General features: G+C 36.6%; 1 protein-coding gene across 1 annotated transcript; it reads left to right on the top strand.

The window, feature by feature from the left end:
• The first annotated feature begins 4,311 nt into the window (after nucleotides 1-4,311).
• LOC143450512 (P-selectin-like) lies at nucleotides 4,312-8,629 on the top strand. The gene is made up of 13 exons (XM_076951091.1): nucleotides 4,312-4,466; nucleotides 4,550-4,635; nucleotides 4,751-4,852; nucleotides 5,187-5,322; nucleotides 6,307-6,435; nucleotides 6,643-6,766; nucleotides 6,848-6,963; nucleotides 7,097-7,291; nucleotides 7,405-7,516; nucleotides 7,621-7,696; nucleotides 7,806-7,881; nucleotides 7,987-8,144; nucleotides 8,227-8,629. Exons 1-13 carry the CDS (start codon nucleotides 4,403-4,405, stop codon nucleotides 8,413-8,415), a joined length of 1,563 nt encoding a protein of 520 aa, XP_076807206.1. The 5' UTR covers nucleotides 4,312-4,402; the 3' UTR covers nucleotides 8,416-8,629.
• Nucleotides 8,630-15,073: the final 6,444 nt, after the last annotated feature.

The raw sequence follows: 15,073 nt of genomic DNA, 5'->3' as shown, positions 1-15,073 counted from the left end.
TTCGTGGCTAAACCATCACATATTAGACTCACAGGCTTGACTTGTGGATTTTTCACGTGTGTATTTACTTATTTCCAACATTTTGACATAGATATCATATATCTTGTCGATGTACCAGCTGAAACAGTGGTTTTCAACCAATTTCATATCACGACCCATTTCAACAACCCAATGTAACAAACGAACTCCTTCCAAAAATTTTGCTTGATGCATATGCAGTATCGCAAAAAAATATAATTAAAAATAACATAACTTATGATACCACTCTGTTGAAAAAAACACTCATTTATTGAATTGGCTGACTCGACTCACTGACACCGACTCGAGTCTTTACGACTCTGCTGGTTAGTTGTTTTTAATCAAAAAGCACGAAATTTTAATGAATGTAGGATCTACAAAACTCAATATCGCAACCACAACAGTCATGGTGTGCTGTGTACAAACCGAAAATAGCCGACTGATGAATAGTATAACGTTGGTTATTAATTATTATACAACATACGACCGCAAAGGATTTTGTTAATTCCGCAAGCAAACACCTCCAACGAAAATATATAAACTTATTAAAAGTTATACACTTTGTAATTAGTGACCTTGTTAAAAAAATTTGTAGTGGATTAGTTTTCATTTATTTAACAAATGTATTTGTTATATTGTATTATCTTCTTGAAGTTGTATGTGGCCTCCTGTATAAGTTAGATTTTTGTCGAAATTTGCGAGTGTAAGTAAGACGAAAAAGATTAAGAATTCCAGATCTTAATCCAATGATAGTATTCAATGAACCCGGGGCCAATATATATAGACCTATACATACGCTTGTTAACAACCGGTTCGCAATGAATCCCACCACTGTTTCCACCCCTTTCATAGCTTTAAGGACGTTATATCCAGCGTTTAGCCTATATAATCACTACGCGTATTGTAATTAATTCGTTTGAGTATAGCTTACGTGCAGTGATGAACCAAGGTAAGCGTACGGCCTATGCAATTGTAGTGCAAAGCCATACAACGCATCGCAAATAAGAGTTATGTTCGTCAACTTCCCTAGAAAAAGCTATGGAAAGTTTTTGACATATTGTTTGTGATTCGCTTATTGCTGGTGTCCGACTGGAATAGCTGTTGGCGCTCTCTCTAACGTAAGTTTTATGAAGAACCAAGACTTGTAGTTAGTCCATTAGGTTTACGATGTTTGATTGATGTGACTGGCCGTTAGCGATAAAAGATCCCGTAAAGAGCATAGAAAATTTAAAGTGACAGCTTTATATAACAACGATGTATCACAGCTAAACAGGAATGAATCCTATAAATAGCAACGTCATATGTTCTTTCCTCTGACTGATAAAGATAATATGAGTATAGAAACAGTTTTCATTACGATTAATACGTGTGTGCGCTATGATTTTCTGTGTGAATATAGTGAGCACCTGGAAAAATCTCGCATGTTCGATAGATAGAACATCGATTAGAGTAGTGGTTAAAAATATTAGGCGTAGTATACAGTACGTTGTTTTATTGCTACTACAAACATTAAGGAAATTTTGTAGAAACGAATTTACCAGAAATTTTACATACACTGTAACTTGTCTGACTGCATTTGTTAAAGTTAAACATTTCCTTTACATCGGATACGTTTGCATTCTTCAACTTGAAACACCCCTGAAAACTTATTTTGTCAAAGCAACGGTCTGTTTAACATTAAACGTTTTGGCCGTAAATACAAACGGTAAAATATTTCCGGAAAAATGTTTCCTGTAATTTTTTCAACAATATAATTCGTCACAAATGTGTCAATTCTCTGTTACAGAATATGTTCGCTAATTGGTCTCCTTTTGGCAGACTTAAACGAAACCATGCAAAACGACTTACACCATTTTAGTGTTTGGTACATTCAGAGACGATATTAACGCATATACTTCATGGAAATTATGTAAAAACTTTATTGGGTATCGCTTGTTTGCGCATCTTGTAAGCCAATTATGCAACGATGTAGCCTGCATATTATGTACAGTAGAAAGACAAAACGCACTTAACCGACTTACAACAACGCAGTTAACAGGATATCTATAGTCCAGGCATGCACAACTCAAAACAGTACACGGGCCGTTTTAGGGGAAAAAAATTTTCGCGGGCCGCGTGCTAACATTGTTGTAACTAACGTGTAGCCTACTTTATATAATGTGACCGATTAACCGTCGAATAAGAGATATTATTGAGAAGATGGTTACTGTCAAGAGACGTTTGCCTCTCGCACTACAGTATGTAGTTGTTTTTAACGCTTATCGGCGGTAAAGCATCGGATTCGTTGATTATGTAACCGTAACCGTGGAGAAAATGCCTGAATGAGCGAAATCACGGAATATCTCGTGGGCCGCACGAAAAGGTTTCGCGGGCCGTATGTTGTGCATGCCTGCTATAGTCGTTGCAGAATACTTGAAAAAATTAAAAAGTTTCTTAAAAAAATTAAAAAACCAGAAACAGTTTATATAGGCGAAATTGGCGGAAAAGTTACGAAAATTGGCTTGGCAAATCCTTACTAATTTCCAAGACCTCTTAAAAGCCCAATGCGGCAAATACCATTGAAGTTTTAATTGTGTGAATGATGCAACGATTTCATAACAATGTTTTAATTATAAACTATAAATATAAATTTAGATACATAGCCACTTAGCGTGTTGTGTTGAAATACTATAATAGTTTTGACTGTAAAGAGCGTCCCATTTTTTGTTTAAAAGGTTAATTAAAGTGTTTCTGTAATTAGCATTCAACGTGTCTTTAATTTTAGCATAATTTAATGTTATCCAATGCTTTGTTCTTCTGTTATTTAACGATGCCACACGTCAAACAATTGCATCCCTGTAAACCAATCGGTTTTAACTGTTTTTAATTATAAAGATATAAGAAAACACGAGAAGTTAACACGATGATGAATCACGCATCGACGACTACTTCTAGAAACGTAACGTATTTCTGGCGTTTGTCTGCTTTCAAATGTCACAGGACGTTATGCAAAATATCCTTCTGGCGTTTGGGGTTGCTTTATAGGTTGAGCCTCTTCGTTCTGGTATACGTTTAATTGGCTATAAAGTCGGCTTCATGCGTGTACCATGCATAGCATAAACCACTGTTTTCACATAAAAAACCATTTATTATTTATTTTTTGCCAAAACTTTCCTTAAATTACAAATTTTTCTATGCGCAAGTCATAACTACTGCTGCACCAACGCTATGCACTGGTGCCAATATATGTAGGCTATTGTTTATAACACATTTACTCGCCTGTGTGTTTTGAAGACAAATTGTTTTTTTGCAAGCCCCAGTTTTTAACATATATGACTTCGATAATATTCTCATAACGTCACAACACAACCACAAGGGGGCAAAATAGTTTGGGGCATTTAAGGTTGAAGCACTTTCTGCTTACTAATTTCAGAGAAAAGGGTTGTAACGTTTTAGAGGTGAAATAATTGCCCACAATATAAACCCGGAAGAAAACAGATGCAACTGCCAAAAAACAATCAACGGATTTTTGCGATAAAAAAATTTGAAAAAAATGCGTAAATCTTTCGAATTTAAATGCCAAATGGCGTCGCATTCGTGACAAAATGACAACGTGCGTGCGGTAGATGCGTACATTGCGACACGACAAAACAATGCGAAATGGCTGTTGCTTTGGTTTCCGGGGTTGATATTCATTCCAAATTGCAAAACAAAACAGTTGCCAATTGCGGACGACAAGATGTTCGTGATATGAACCGGTCACGTGTTGGCTTGGATAGCCCGAATTATAGGTGTTTATAAGGAGAAATCGACAAGCGCCAGACACAAATAGTTCAGCATAAAATCAATCCACACTTAAACGTTGTTCGGTAAAAGAAAATATGTTTGATGATAGACTGTTCGAAAAAGGATCCAGTTTCAAGTAAATCTCGTACACCTTTGTAATGTCTCGATATAAACGCTTGAAAAACGCACAATTGTGCTTATACGACAAGCCTCAAGCACTTTTAACCGGAAGATAAAGCGATCTTTAAAATCCCTCACCTGAGGTTTTTTCATCGTTTCTTATTTTATCTTGTTCGTGGATTTCTTTGAAATGTTGCTTAAGTTGTAAGGGGTTTGTTACAGGGCCTTTGTAATTTCCCGATAAAACAGGTTTAGCAAGCTTTAAGGTCAGAGGTATAAATTGCATCTCTTGCCAATCGCCGATTGCGTTTTAGATTATAATGTTGCCAGCGAGCAACCAATATATTGCTTTGCAACACAATAAATGATACAGGCTAGAGTGAGGATTTGTTGATCTTGTGGCAAAACTGAGGGTATCTTTATCGAATTTTCCTAAATTTTTATATAGCTTATTCCTATTACCCAAATTGAGAGATTGTTTTCCGCAGAACTATTCAGAATGGAATATATTAGGCAGTTGCTGTTCGTCCTGACGCTTTTGCGTTTGGCTCCCAATATTCAAGGTATAGGTTTTAAGAAGTTTCTTGTAACAACATTTACGTATAATCATAAAATAATAATATAACTTACACCTTGACATTTTCAGGTATAATTTGCTGGGAGTGTGAAAACGTCTTCAGCCAAAGGGATTGTTTGACAGTTGGTAAATTAACTGATTGTGACGAAACTCAGGTAACATTATGTTTTTTACATGCATGAAGTTGACAAATATGGATTGCACCTTTTATATTGTAATCGAATTGATTATATACTTTACTTTTATTTTTTAAATTGTAATTGTTTTTAGAACGCTTGCCAAATCGAATTACGTCACGGCGGTTGGGGAAACCAGCCCCAGATTAAGAAATCGTGTAAACAACTCACAGCTTGTGGTAATAATCACATTCAGGTAAGCCAAAAATTTCTATAATGACTTTCCCGTGTGTAAAATGACCAATTATGCGCGCTATGAGATTGTTCGATAAACTTAAAACGCCGCAATTTTCTTATGTCATGTGATTAAGCGTTGAGGACAAAATCTTTGACGTATGTTGTTATCAAAAGCGAAGGTAGTAATTTCTAGCTTTCCTCAATTAAATATGTGTCTCGTCATGAAATGTTAAACTGTTTTTACCCATAAAATCATAATAAACCAAGATTTTAAGCTTTGCGTTTTAGCACTTAAAGCTGTGCAAGTTTGAGATATGTACAGTCCCATTCATTTAGACCTACATTTCTTCCAGGATTCTCACCCAGCTTCTGTCTTCATCGATGATCGAACGCAATGCAACATGAAGGCTCCATCGTCAGTTTGTAGATGCTGCTGCACTCGGAACGGATGCAACCACGAAATTCTATTCTGCAACGAGCCCTTAGGAGGTGAGTTCAAAATTGTAAAAATGCATGAAAGTAGATGGTGTAGATGATATAGCGTACCATAGATCTCGCTAAACATGCGTTAGAACCGAGCGTTTGGAGATAAAAATTTAAATACCGTGACAACTTGTCCCATACAACATCCAGAGCTGGAATAGCAGGCTCGAAAACGCTCGAGATATAAGCTTACCATATAGACAAGGTCCGGGAAAAGTGATGCGTTTTTCAATTTGAACTCCAAAAACGGTTCCAAATTATTTAATTTCTTATTCATGCGTTCATATTTCAAAACTTTTTTATTAAAATATTTGCAACAAATAGAATAAACTGTAGAATAAACTGAGCTTGGGTATAATATTATCCTATATCATACAAATTTTTTGCACACTATAATAACTTATTTAAGTATGCTTTTACGGTAAAACATAGGGCCACCAATTGTTATACTTAAAAATCTTAAGTGACCACTTTGTTGTTTGCCAATTCCTGTTTATCTATAATGTGCAAAAAACAAAAACCATAGAATAAACACCAAATGACAGCAAAGACCAGTTGTTCAACAATAAAGATGAAAAAATCGTTTGTAGGATTTGTACAATTTTGCTACGTTATTTATAATTTCTCCTGCCTCTCTCGCTTAGTTTCAATGTCACTTCTGCCACGTGATTGCATACTCTATGGAAGCATATCGAGTAAAACTTTGCTTCATAATTACATTTAAAAACGGATGATCCTCTAATTAACCACGTAATGGTGCCTTTCTTTCTTTGTTTTTGTGCTGCATAATCAATTGTAAATATATTGATGAAAAAAACAAATCAGAGCTTATATGTAAAAGCATTGAAATCTACTGGCGGTGAGCACTGGTACAATTACATATAGCAAACAAAACCTTTTATGGCTTTCTAAATTTTATCTTGTCAAAACAAACATCAAAGAATGTTTGCTGTCAAATTTTAAAATGGATTTTCTTACATCTTTATGAAGGTCTGCCATGTCCCGATTTACGAAGACCGAGAAATGGGTTCATGAAATGCAACAACGAGCCACTGGGTCGATGTCAGTTTTCTTGCAGACGAGGATTTGGAATAGATGGTGCGGCCATCGCAAATTGTGGTAGGTTTTTTATCTGTTCATACTTGTATTGGAACAACTTGTGTTGGTTTATATAGTACAATGTTTACAGCTGATATCTGTCTTTCTCTTCTGATATGACCTTTGGCGTGTAGCCTAGTAGCCTTCCTTTCCACCTGCATAATTCTGCGACTTGCCTTTAGGGTTGTTAAGCATAATGCTAGTAATCCCATTCCCCAATTCTTGCAGACCTATTCAGCAGATGGGACGCGGCGGTACCTGTCTGTAGACGTATTCGATGCCGACGTTTAATGCGACAACAATTTGGATCGTTCCGTTGTACCAATAGAAACTGGCACAGGAGTGTTTGCAGGTATACTTCCGCCACCCATTATAAGTTTTTATTAGAAACTTAATTCGATTATCATACAGCAAATTTGTACACATTTTGCAGGTTTACATGTAACGAAGGCTTCGAACTTGATCAAGACTACTCGGCTGTTCAGTGCATTCCATATCGGGACAACGATATCTTTGGCGCGTGGAACAGGCCTCAGCCGCTTTGCAAACGTAAGTTTTTCTATTTGCAATTTTTTCACCTTCATTTCATTTGTCACAATTTAAATAACATCGTAGTGCTTTAAAAACTTTTGATCTAGCTTACAGCTAAATATGCTTTTAACAATTGTATATGTCAACACAGCAATTGCTCCACGGGAGTGTCCAGCACAACGCATTGCAAACGGCCAAGTTCGATGCACTGAACAGAATTTTGCCGGATCCACTTGCACATTCAGTTGTGATGAAAGCCGAGGTTACATGCTTTCCAACGCCGGAAGAAGACGAAACACCTGTCAGTTCAACGAACTGTGGAACCAACCGGCCCCTTGCTGCACGCGTAAGATACAAATATTTCGTCCTTTTCACTTGTAGACACAATCTTATACGTTTATATATGAGCACTTTTTTGCGCAATTTCTCCATTTCATCATATTGAATGATGTTTTACAGGTTCGTGTCCTCCTTACGCTGTCATGGATTTCATCGTGATACTCGATTCCTCCTCTTCCGTGGGCGAAGATAATTGGATCAAAATGAAAGCTTTTGTTCGGAGTTTCCTGGAGTAAGTCATTTTGTCATATCAGTCAGCTCATCTCAGTTAGTTCAGTTAGTTCATTTCAAACGTTTGACGACGGTCCCTGAATTTATGGCCTTTTTTCAATGCAGCGATTTCGCCGTTTCGGATGATGCCACTCATTTCAGCATTATCCGCTACAACAACGAAGTGGATGTAGACACACAGGTATTATACATACGAAAACTGTGGTAACAACGAATACGAAGTAATAATAATTGGGCCAAATTTTTTTGAATATATAGTCAAGTTGTCATAAAACGAACAAAAATTTTAGATTCTGTTGAATGATTATCCCAACAGTCTTGACGATTTGCTTGTTGCCTATGACAGCATTCCTTATAATGGAAGAGGTAACATCAAGCTACTAGTGAAAATATTAAGATACTGTAATATAAATGTTTCCATAAACGTCTTATCATTAGTAAGGTTCAAAATCTGATAATTTTGCTCATTAGGTACTCGAACCGGCAACGCTCTTAATTACGCGGCTGATGTACTGATTACAACTGGAAATCGTCCGGAGGCAAGAGATGTAGTTCTTTTGATAACTGATGGAGCGTCAAGAGATGAAGTCGGAGAACCAGCCGGAAGATTGCATGATGCTGGAGCGCTTGTAATATTTTATACAAGTTTAATAAAAATTTTACCGTATCAAGCGGTATTTACATAGGTTCTTAATTGTCTTCTGTTGCTAGGTTTTCGTTTTGCCCGTCCTGCCTCCTCGAGGTGGAAGGCTTGACCTGGATGAAATTTTACGCATCGCAAGAAATGAGGATAATATTTTGAGGGATGCCTTGGAGCGTGGTTTTGAAGCGCTCGATGAAGAGTTTGCTGCTCGTATCAGTTCTCTTCTCTGCGAAGATCCATGTCCATTGAACATTTAGGCATAACACGCCTTTATTTATTGACGAAAAGACCTCCATTTATTTTCGTGTCTTTTTTCTTTTTTATCATCCAAGGTACACTACATACAAAGAGAGAAATGAACAAATTGCTTACTGATTTTGCCAGCACTTGTATTCCAAACTACTGTCTAAAATATTATGCTTTTGACAATAAACAGCCATACGCAATGTACAATCGTATGCGTATATTAAGTACTGTACAAACTATGACAAATGAAGAATTTTATGGTTTAATTATAGCTGCAGCGTAGATTTTGATAACAGTTACGCTGTCAGAAAGTTTTCTTTGAACTCCTATTACTAAAAAGGAGGAAGCATGTCATATTTAGGTAAGTCGGTTGGAACTTAATGGTACGACACTTATCTCAAAGCATCTAGCACCCGAGGCCACCACGTAAAAACTTTCTTGGCGAAATGATACAATTTTAGTTTATCAAAATATTTTATCGCCTTGTTATCTATACACGTGCTATATTGTCCATCTCTGTCTCATATGCAAGCCAATGTGATTTCCCGACAAACGTGAGTTAAATTCGTTTTACGTTGCCACCCCATGATAAGGTTTAGCCCTTTTCCTTATTCCAAAAATACGTTTGTTCTATAAGATAAAACATGATTTCCATAATAAAACAACCTTCTATAAGTCTACTCTATACGCTGTGTACATATGAGGAAACATCTGCAGTTTATACAACGATATAATATAGGCTATATATAGACCTACTGTACTATAATACCATACGGTATTTAATATATAGCAGCAGGTAAGCAAATACACACTGTTTAAGAGATACAGATATCAATAAAAGATTTTTTAATGAGATAACAAGCAAAAATATTCATAGACAAACGACAGACTTAACCAGTGACGTATTTAGGATTGCGATGAGGGGAGGGAAAAATTTTTAAAAGCTCCTTTTAAAAACCCTGCTCGTCTTCTCCGCCCTAAATGCGTGAAGCGCAAAAATTTTGTTGTTTTGCGTCTCAATACCGCTTTCAAACGCCTTGAAGTAAAATGAATTCTCATATTTAGACGTACAATGGCTGCCAAATTATAGTGTAAAGTTTTCAAAGGCCGTTTGCAAGCCCATTGTAGGTTTATCTGTATAGGTTATAGCTTATAAGTAGCTGCAAACAAGGAAATGCGACAAACCGGAAAGGATGAAGCAGTAAAAAGGTCTACGGCTCAAAACGTTGGATTCATGAGGGGACACGGCCCAATGCCCCCTTCAAACCTTAATACGCTAGTGGACTCAACGTGTTTTAAAATTGTTCAAGTGTAAATTTCTCAACGCGTCGACAACGCCTTCTTAATCACCATGCAGTCGTTTCGTGCAGTGCTTAGTCGCCTTCAACCGACTGATATAATGAAGAACGTGAAAGTATGCAAAAACAAACTCGTATCATTGAACTCCAACGTAACAAAGATGAGGTTTTTCATTCAACAGAGTTTGACTGCCCCAGGCGGTAAAATATTTCAATTCTTCTTCCACGCAAAAGTGCACTATTTTTAAATCTGTATTGGCCAACTGAATTATATACTTTTACAAGCCCTTACCTCTCAGTGATTCAGTCTATTACATCAAATATAATATATCTTGGCAAGCATAATAAAACAACTTTGTTCGTTGGGAGCAATCTTAGCATATATTCGAGATGAGGAACAAGCGCAACAAGACAGAAAGCTTAAAGTGTTTATTACAAAAAATAATCAAATTTGAATATTTTCCCTTTCAAAGTAAACCCTTGCGCGTCATATGTATTTTGCGATTAAATTTTTTCATTGTTGAATGCATTTCAACAAATTTCTGGAATGCTTTTTTCCGTCTCCTTCCTGCATGACCTTCAATGATGATGATTTAAGATAAGTGTCAAGCCAATAAGTTCCGACAGAGTTACCTGCCAAGGATTTATATGCTTAATTGTTCCTACATTGGTAACTTGGATGCAAATGACTATTTTGAAAGTTTTAATTTTACACCGGTATTATTATAGAATAATGGGAACATTATGCAAAATCTGTGGTTTGTAATAATAATGGCTTAAATTGATTGCTACGCTCCCCAATTAAATTTAAGGCTCTCAAGTAATGCTATCTCGTCAAGTTCTTTGTAACAACGGAACCTTAAAACTTGTCCAAGTAGTTTTATGTATATATACTTTTGTTTGTATGATGAGACCTGTTTAATTTTAATTTAATTTAAATTCAAAACCTTGCAATTTAAATTTAAATCTTTGTTTCAAAGGTAATCTAACATCTACGTACAAGAAAATAACTTCTTTTATTCTGTATAATTCCCCAATATATTAACAATACAAGATCCATAAATTTATTACTCTGGTTTTAAAAAATAAATTATACGTCTATTTATTTACATAAAAGATTGCTTACATATAGATAACATTGATCTTTCTAAGTGTTTATATTTTCTGGTTTTTGGCTGGCTAAATGTGAGCTTTTACTTAGTAAAAACTTTAACCAGCAAGACCTTGATATACTGTGATTCAGTGCATTCCGTAAGTTCCTCTTGGCCAAGATATTCTGTTTGTGGAGCTTAACTGTAATAAGTAACAAGTGTTTGTACAAGTTACAATATTTCATACTTGTTTAAAAAGTAATGAAAAAAGCAACTTATGTAAAACAATTAAACTCTATAACTGTTGATGGAACAAAATCAGCAATTTTAACAATTCCATTGTTGGAAGTCGGATAATTTCTGCCCAAAAGAATTATACCGTAGCCCTTCAACAAACAAACAAAGCTAGGCAAAGCACCGGGCCAGGAAAAAATCTGTAAATTGTTTGGACTCCATGTTGGTCCAGCTACGAAGTCTTTCTGCATGCGACACCACAAAATCCCCAAAAATATGAAGCCGAAAATGAAAGACGGATTAGTCGCGATCCCAAAGCCGTTATAAAAACACCAAAGAGTAAACGTCCTATACTCACGTCCATACTCACAAGCCCCCATACTCACAATTCCGTTAAAAGATTGATTGTGCATGTCAAAGATTATGTAAAAGGGGCAAAAACTATTTTGCATGCATGTTGTAACTACGTTCCTAGCATTATGAATACCTTTTTAGAACACAGAGGTACAGAGAAGCTGTCGTTGATAAATTTTTGTATCGTTTCAGTCGACATATTTTCCTCTGAGGTGAACGTTGGAGTTAAACGGGGAGCTGAGCTGTCTACCGATCACCATCTGGTTTTCTGCAACCTACACCTCTTCAAACCTCTGGTGCCCCCAAGATCTTACAAAACTAACCTGTCTTATAGAATGAAGTGGGAAGCTATTCGAGCAAAGAAGGCGTCCCACAAAGCCTGGCTCCAAGACAGGCCTTAGTCTGCTTTGCAAGATTGGTACACTTACTGTAGGTGCGAAAAGCTTCAGCACAAGCAGTAAAACAGTCCAAAGAGCAGACCTGGAAGGACTTTGGACAAATGTTGGACTCGGATTATAGAACGACTAATAAAGTTTTCTGGAAAACCATCCGCAGACTGTGGAGCAAAAGATCATATGCTGCTAATTTTGTTAAAAACCAACAGAGTGATTTCCTAACCAAGGAAGATGATATCCTTGGTAGATGGAGAGAATACTTTAAAGATCTTATGATCCCTGTCATAGAAACAAAATCTGACACACAAACGCTATGTTTTTCACTGAGGTTGAAGTTACCCAAGCTGTAAGATTTCTGAAAGCTGGTAAAGCGGTTGGTTCTAATGAAATCCGACCGGAAATGCAGGAGGCCATGGACCGAGGAGGAATATCTGGCTGAGCCGTGTGTGTCATGCAGCATTGAGGTCAGGGAAAACACCGAAAGATTGGCAAATGGGTGTTATCATCCCAATACACAAGAAAGGTGATAAGAAATGTATTTCGTAGTATTTTTCTACTTCGTCTACCTGGTGAAGTGTATGCCGAATGTCTTGAAAAACCATGCCGTGAAATAGTTGTGTCTCAACTTGAAGACAAAAGCAAATTTTCGAAAAGTCTTGGGAATACGCAAAAGATGTCTCCGTCTGCTTTGATCTCGAAAACGTTGATGATCTTTGTTGATCTATGATCGAGTTTCTCGAGATAAGCTCCGGAGAGTGCTGCACGAGTGTGGTATTGATGGTAGCGTACTGGTAGCCATTAAATCAATGTACAATAACCGTACAATTGTCTCCGTTTGAACAGTGTTAACTTAGAACCCTTCACTGTGGGTTTTTGACACAGCCAGGGATGTGTGCTATCACCTCTTCTTATTGTAGTTTACATGAACTGGATAGACAGGCAGACAGCCTTGGCGAAGAGTGTGTTATGGTTGGAAGCATTAGTATCAGTCATCTGCTGTTTGCAGATAACTTATTTATTCTGGCTTCTTTCGATTTTGATCTTGCAATCAATCGTTTTGCAACAGTTTGCAATGACTCAGAGATGCAAATAACCATAAAGAAAACTGAGGTATTCTGCTTTTGAAGAAAACCTGGTCAGTGCTCATTGCAAGTGTGAGGAGAAACACTGAAACAGGTGGAGATGTTCAAGTATTTGGTGGCGCAATTCACGAGTGATGGAAGACAGAACACTAAAATAGACACCAGAATTTGTAAGTCATGCGTGAGCTTCAACGTTCGGTCGTCATAAAGCGATAGCTTTTTAAGGCGACAAATCTCTCAATTTAGAAGTCAATTTTCATTCGAGCTCTCATCTATGGTCACGAATCTTAGATAATGACCGGAAGAGTGTGCTCGCCAATGCAAGCTTCACAAATGGGTTTTTAAAGAAAAGTTTATGACGTAACGCTAATACATCAAATGCGTAAAACCAAAATCTGTAAATCTCTAAATGTTGAGCCACTACTTCTTCGAATTGGAAGGTCCCAACTACGATGGTTTGGTCACGTCACCAGAATGCCTCAGGAAAGACTTGCAAACTAAGTCTTGCTTGCGGCACCAACCGGTAAAAGACCAAAGAATCGACCAAGAACTAGGTGGTACAATTACTTCACTGACCTGGCCTGATCACGATTAGGTATTTTTTAGCCGAATTGACAGAGACGTGACGAAAGTCCGCGAACTGTTCCGGGAGCTCCTAGAGCTGCTGACCCCACGATCCCCTTGAGTGGAAAAAGTGGGTTTCGAAACAAGATAGTAAGAGTAATCCTAAAACATCATATAAAGTGCATATGGTGTGATACTTGTATGATACAATATCTAGTACATGTATATGATATGTGTATAAATTGTATATGATACAAGTCTACTTAGAAAAACCTTGAGTGGACTTGACCAACGTAATATTCAAAACAAATAATTGTAATGGGCGGCGACGTATTTTCTACAACTGTCTTTAAATTGTTTTTGTGGTCACGACTATTAGTTTATTATTTGAGTATATAGCTCTATAAATGTTGTTTTTGCTATTTCAAGTTTTCTCTCCATTCTGACTGTGTGAGAACAAACAAAGCAAATCATCTCTACACGACAAAGAATGACAGGAATTATGTTGATCTCATGGTCTCTAATTATTTCTCATATTTAGCCCGAAGCAAACAACAACGTGTTTTTAAAAGATTCGCTTGAAGCTGAGTTGTAATATCAATAACCACACAACAAATCTGTGTACTGCATGAAGCAGACTGTGTAGCTTTGTCGAATGCGGTCGATATCCAACAACCAAGACCAATCATAAAGCAGATTTTCTCCGAAGCAATTGTTTTTGTCCAAGAAGCGCACGTGCATTAATTTTTAAGAAAGTTATGGCGTCGCTTTTATAACATCACAAACGCTGGTCCTCTTCAAACACAACCTGATATTACGATTCCTTTAACTTACTTATGTTGTGGGTAGTTGCTAAGCTGTAGTGTGTTCTGTTTATAAAATTTTATTGCTGTCAACAGATCGTAATTCTTGTAATCTTTTTAAAAGCTTAACAAACACGGTTTTCTGATAAACCATCACCTTGTTTTAATGGATTTTTACATTTCAAAAATATAATTCGGGTAAATTTTGTTTTATAACTAAACTAAAAGGCCCATTGGTAAAATCGTTTAATCATTGTAATGCTTTTATAAACAATGTGTGAATGCTGTAAAGGATTTGTGAGATTTAGACAAAAAACTTCCTTAAGCTTTAATCCAGCTCGAAAAGCCCTGTTTGAAGACCTCTGATGACTTATACATCTCTGATGACTTGTAACCTAAGTTTACTCTTGTTCTCTTCCAACGGGTAATTGTAATACAGGTTTGGTGGGTTTGAAATTGAGTTGAGAACTTTGTTAGTCAATCGCTAAAATTTTGTGATTGCGAATTTTAAACGATCCAGTTACTTTCATCTTAAGAGCAAAGAGTGATAATTGTTAGAGTTAATTGTCTACCACAATAAGGAACCGACATAATTATAGGTACAGTAATTTTAAATTGGTTAATTTTGCACGATGACAAACGGAAAAAAGCATGTAAAATGTGAAATAAGGCCTTAGCTCGGATATAACGACTAATGAGTTTTTCAGAAGTTTCCTTTTTACACAAAATTCTCGAACACATAGTGTTTGAAGGAGACTTAGTCTAATGCTTACAAACCCTTTACGCATACAAATTATTTCCAAAATATTAGGATAATTAATCTATTTCACCTTAGAATATTCGACCTT

Source organism: Clavelina lepadiformis, chromosome 3 (genome assembly GCF_947623445.1).
Source record: "Clavelina lepadiformis chromosome 3, kaClaLepa1.1, whole genome shotgun sequence".
NCBI classification, from domain to species: domain Eukaryota; kingdom Metazoa; phylum Chordata; class Ascidiacea; order Aplousobranchia; family Clavelinidae; genus Clavelina; species Clavelina lepadiformis.
Note: the sequence above shows the minus strand (reverse complement) of the source record. Positions and strands in the feature narration are given on the sequence as shown.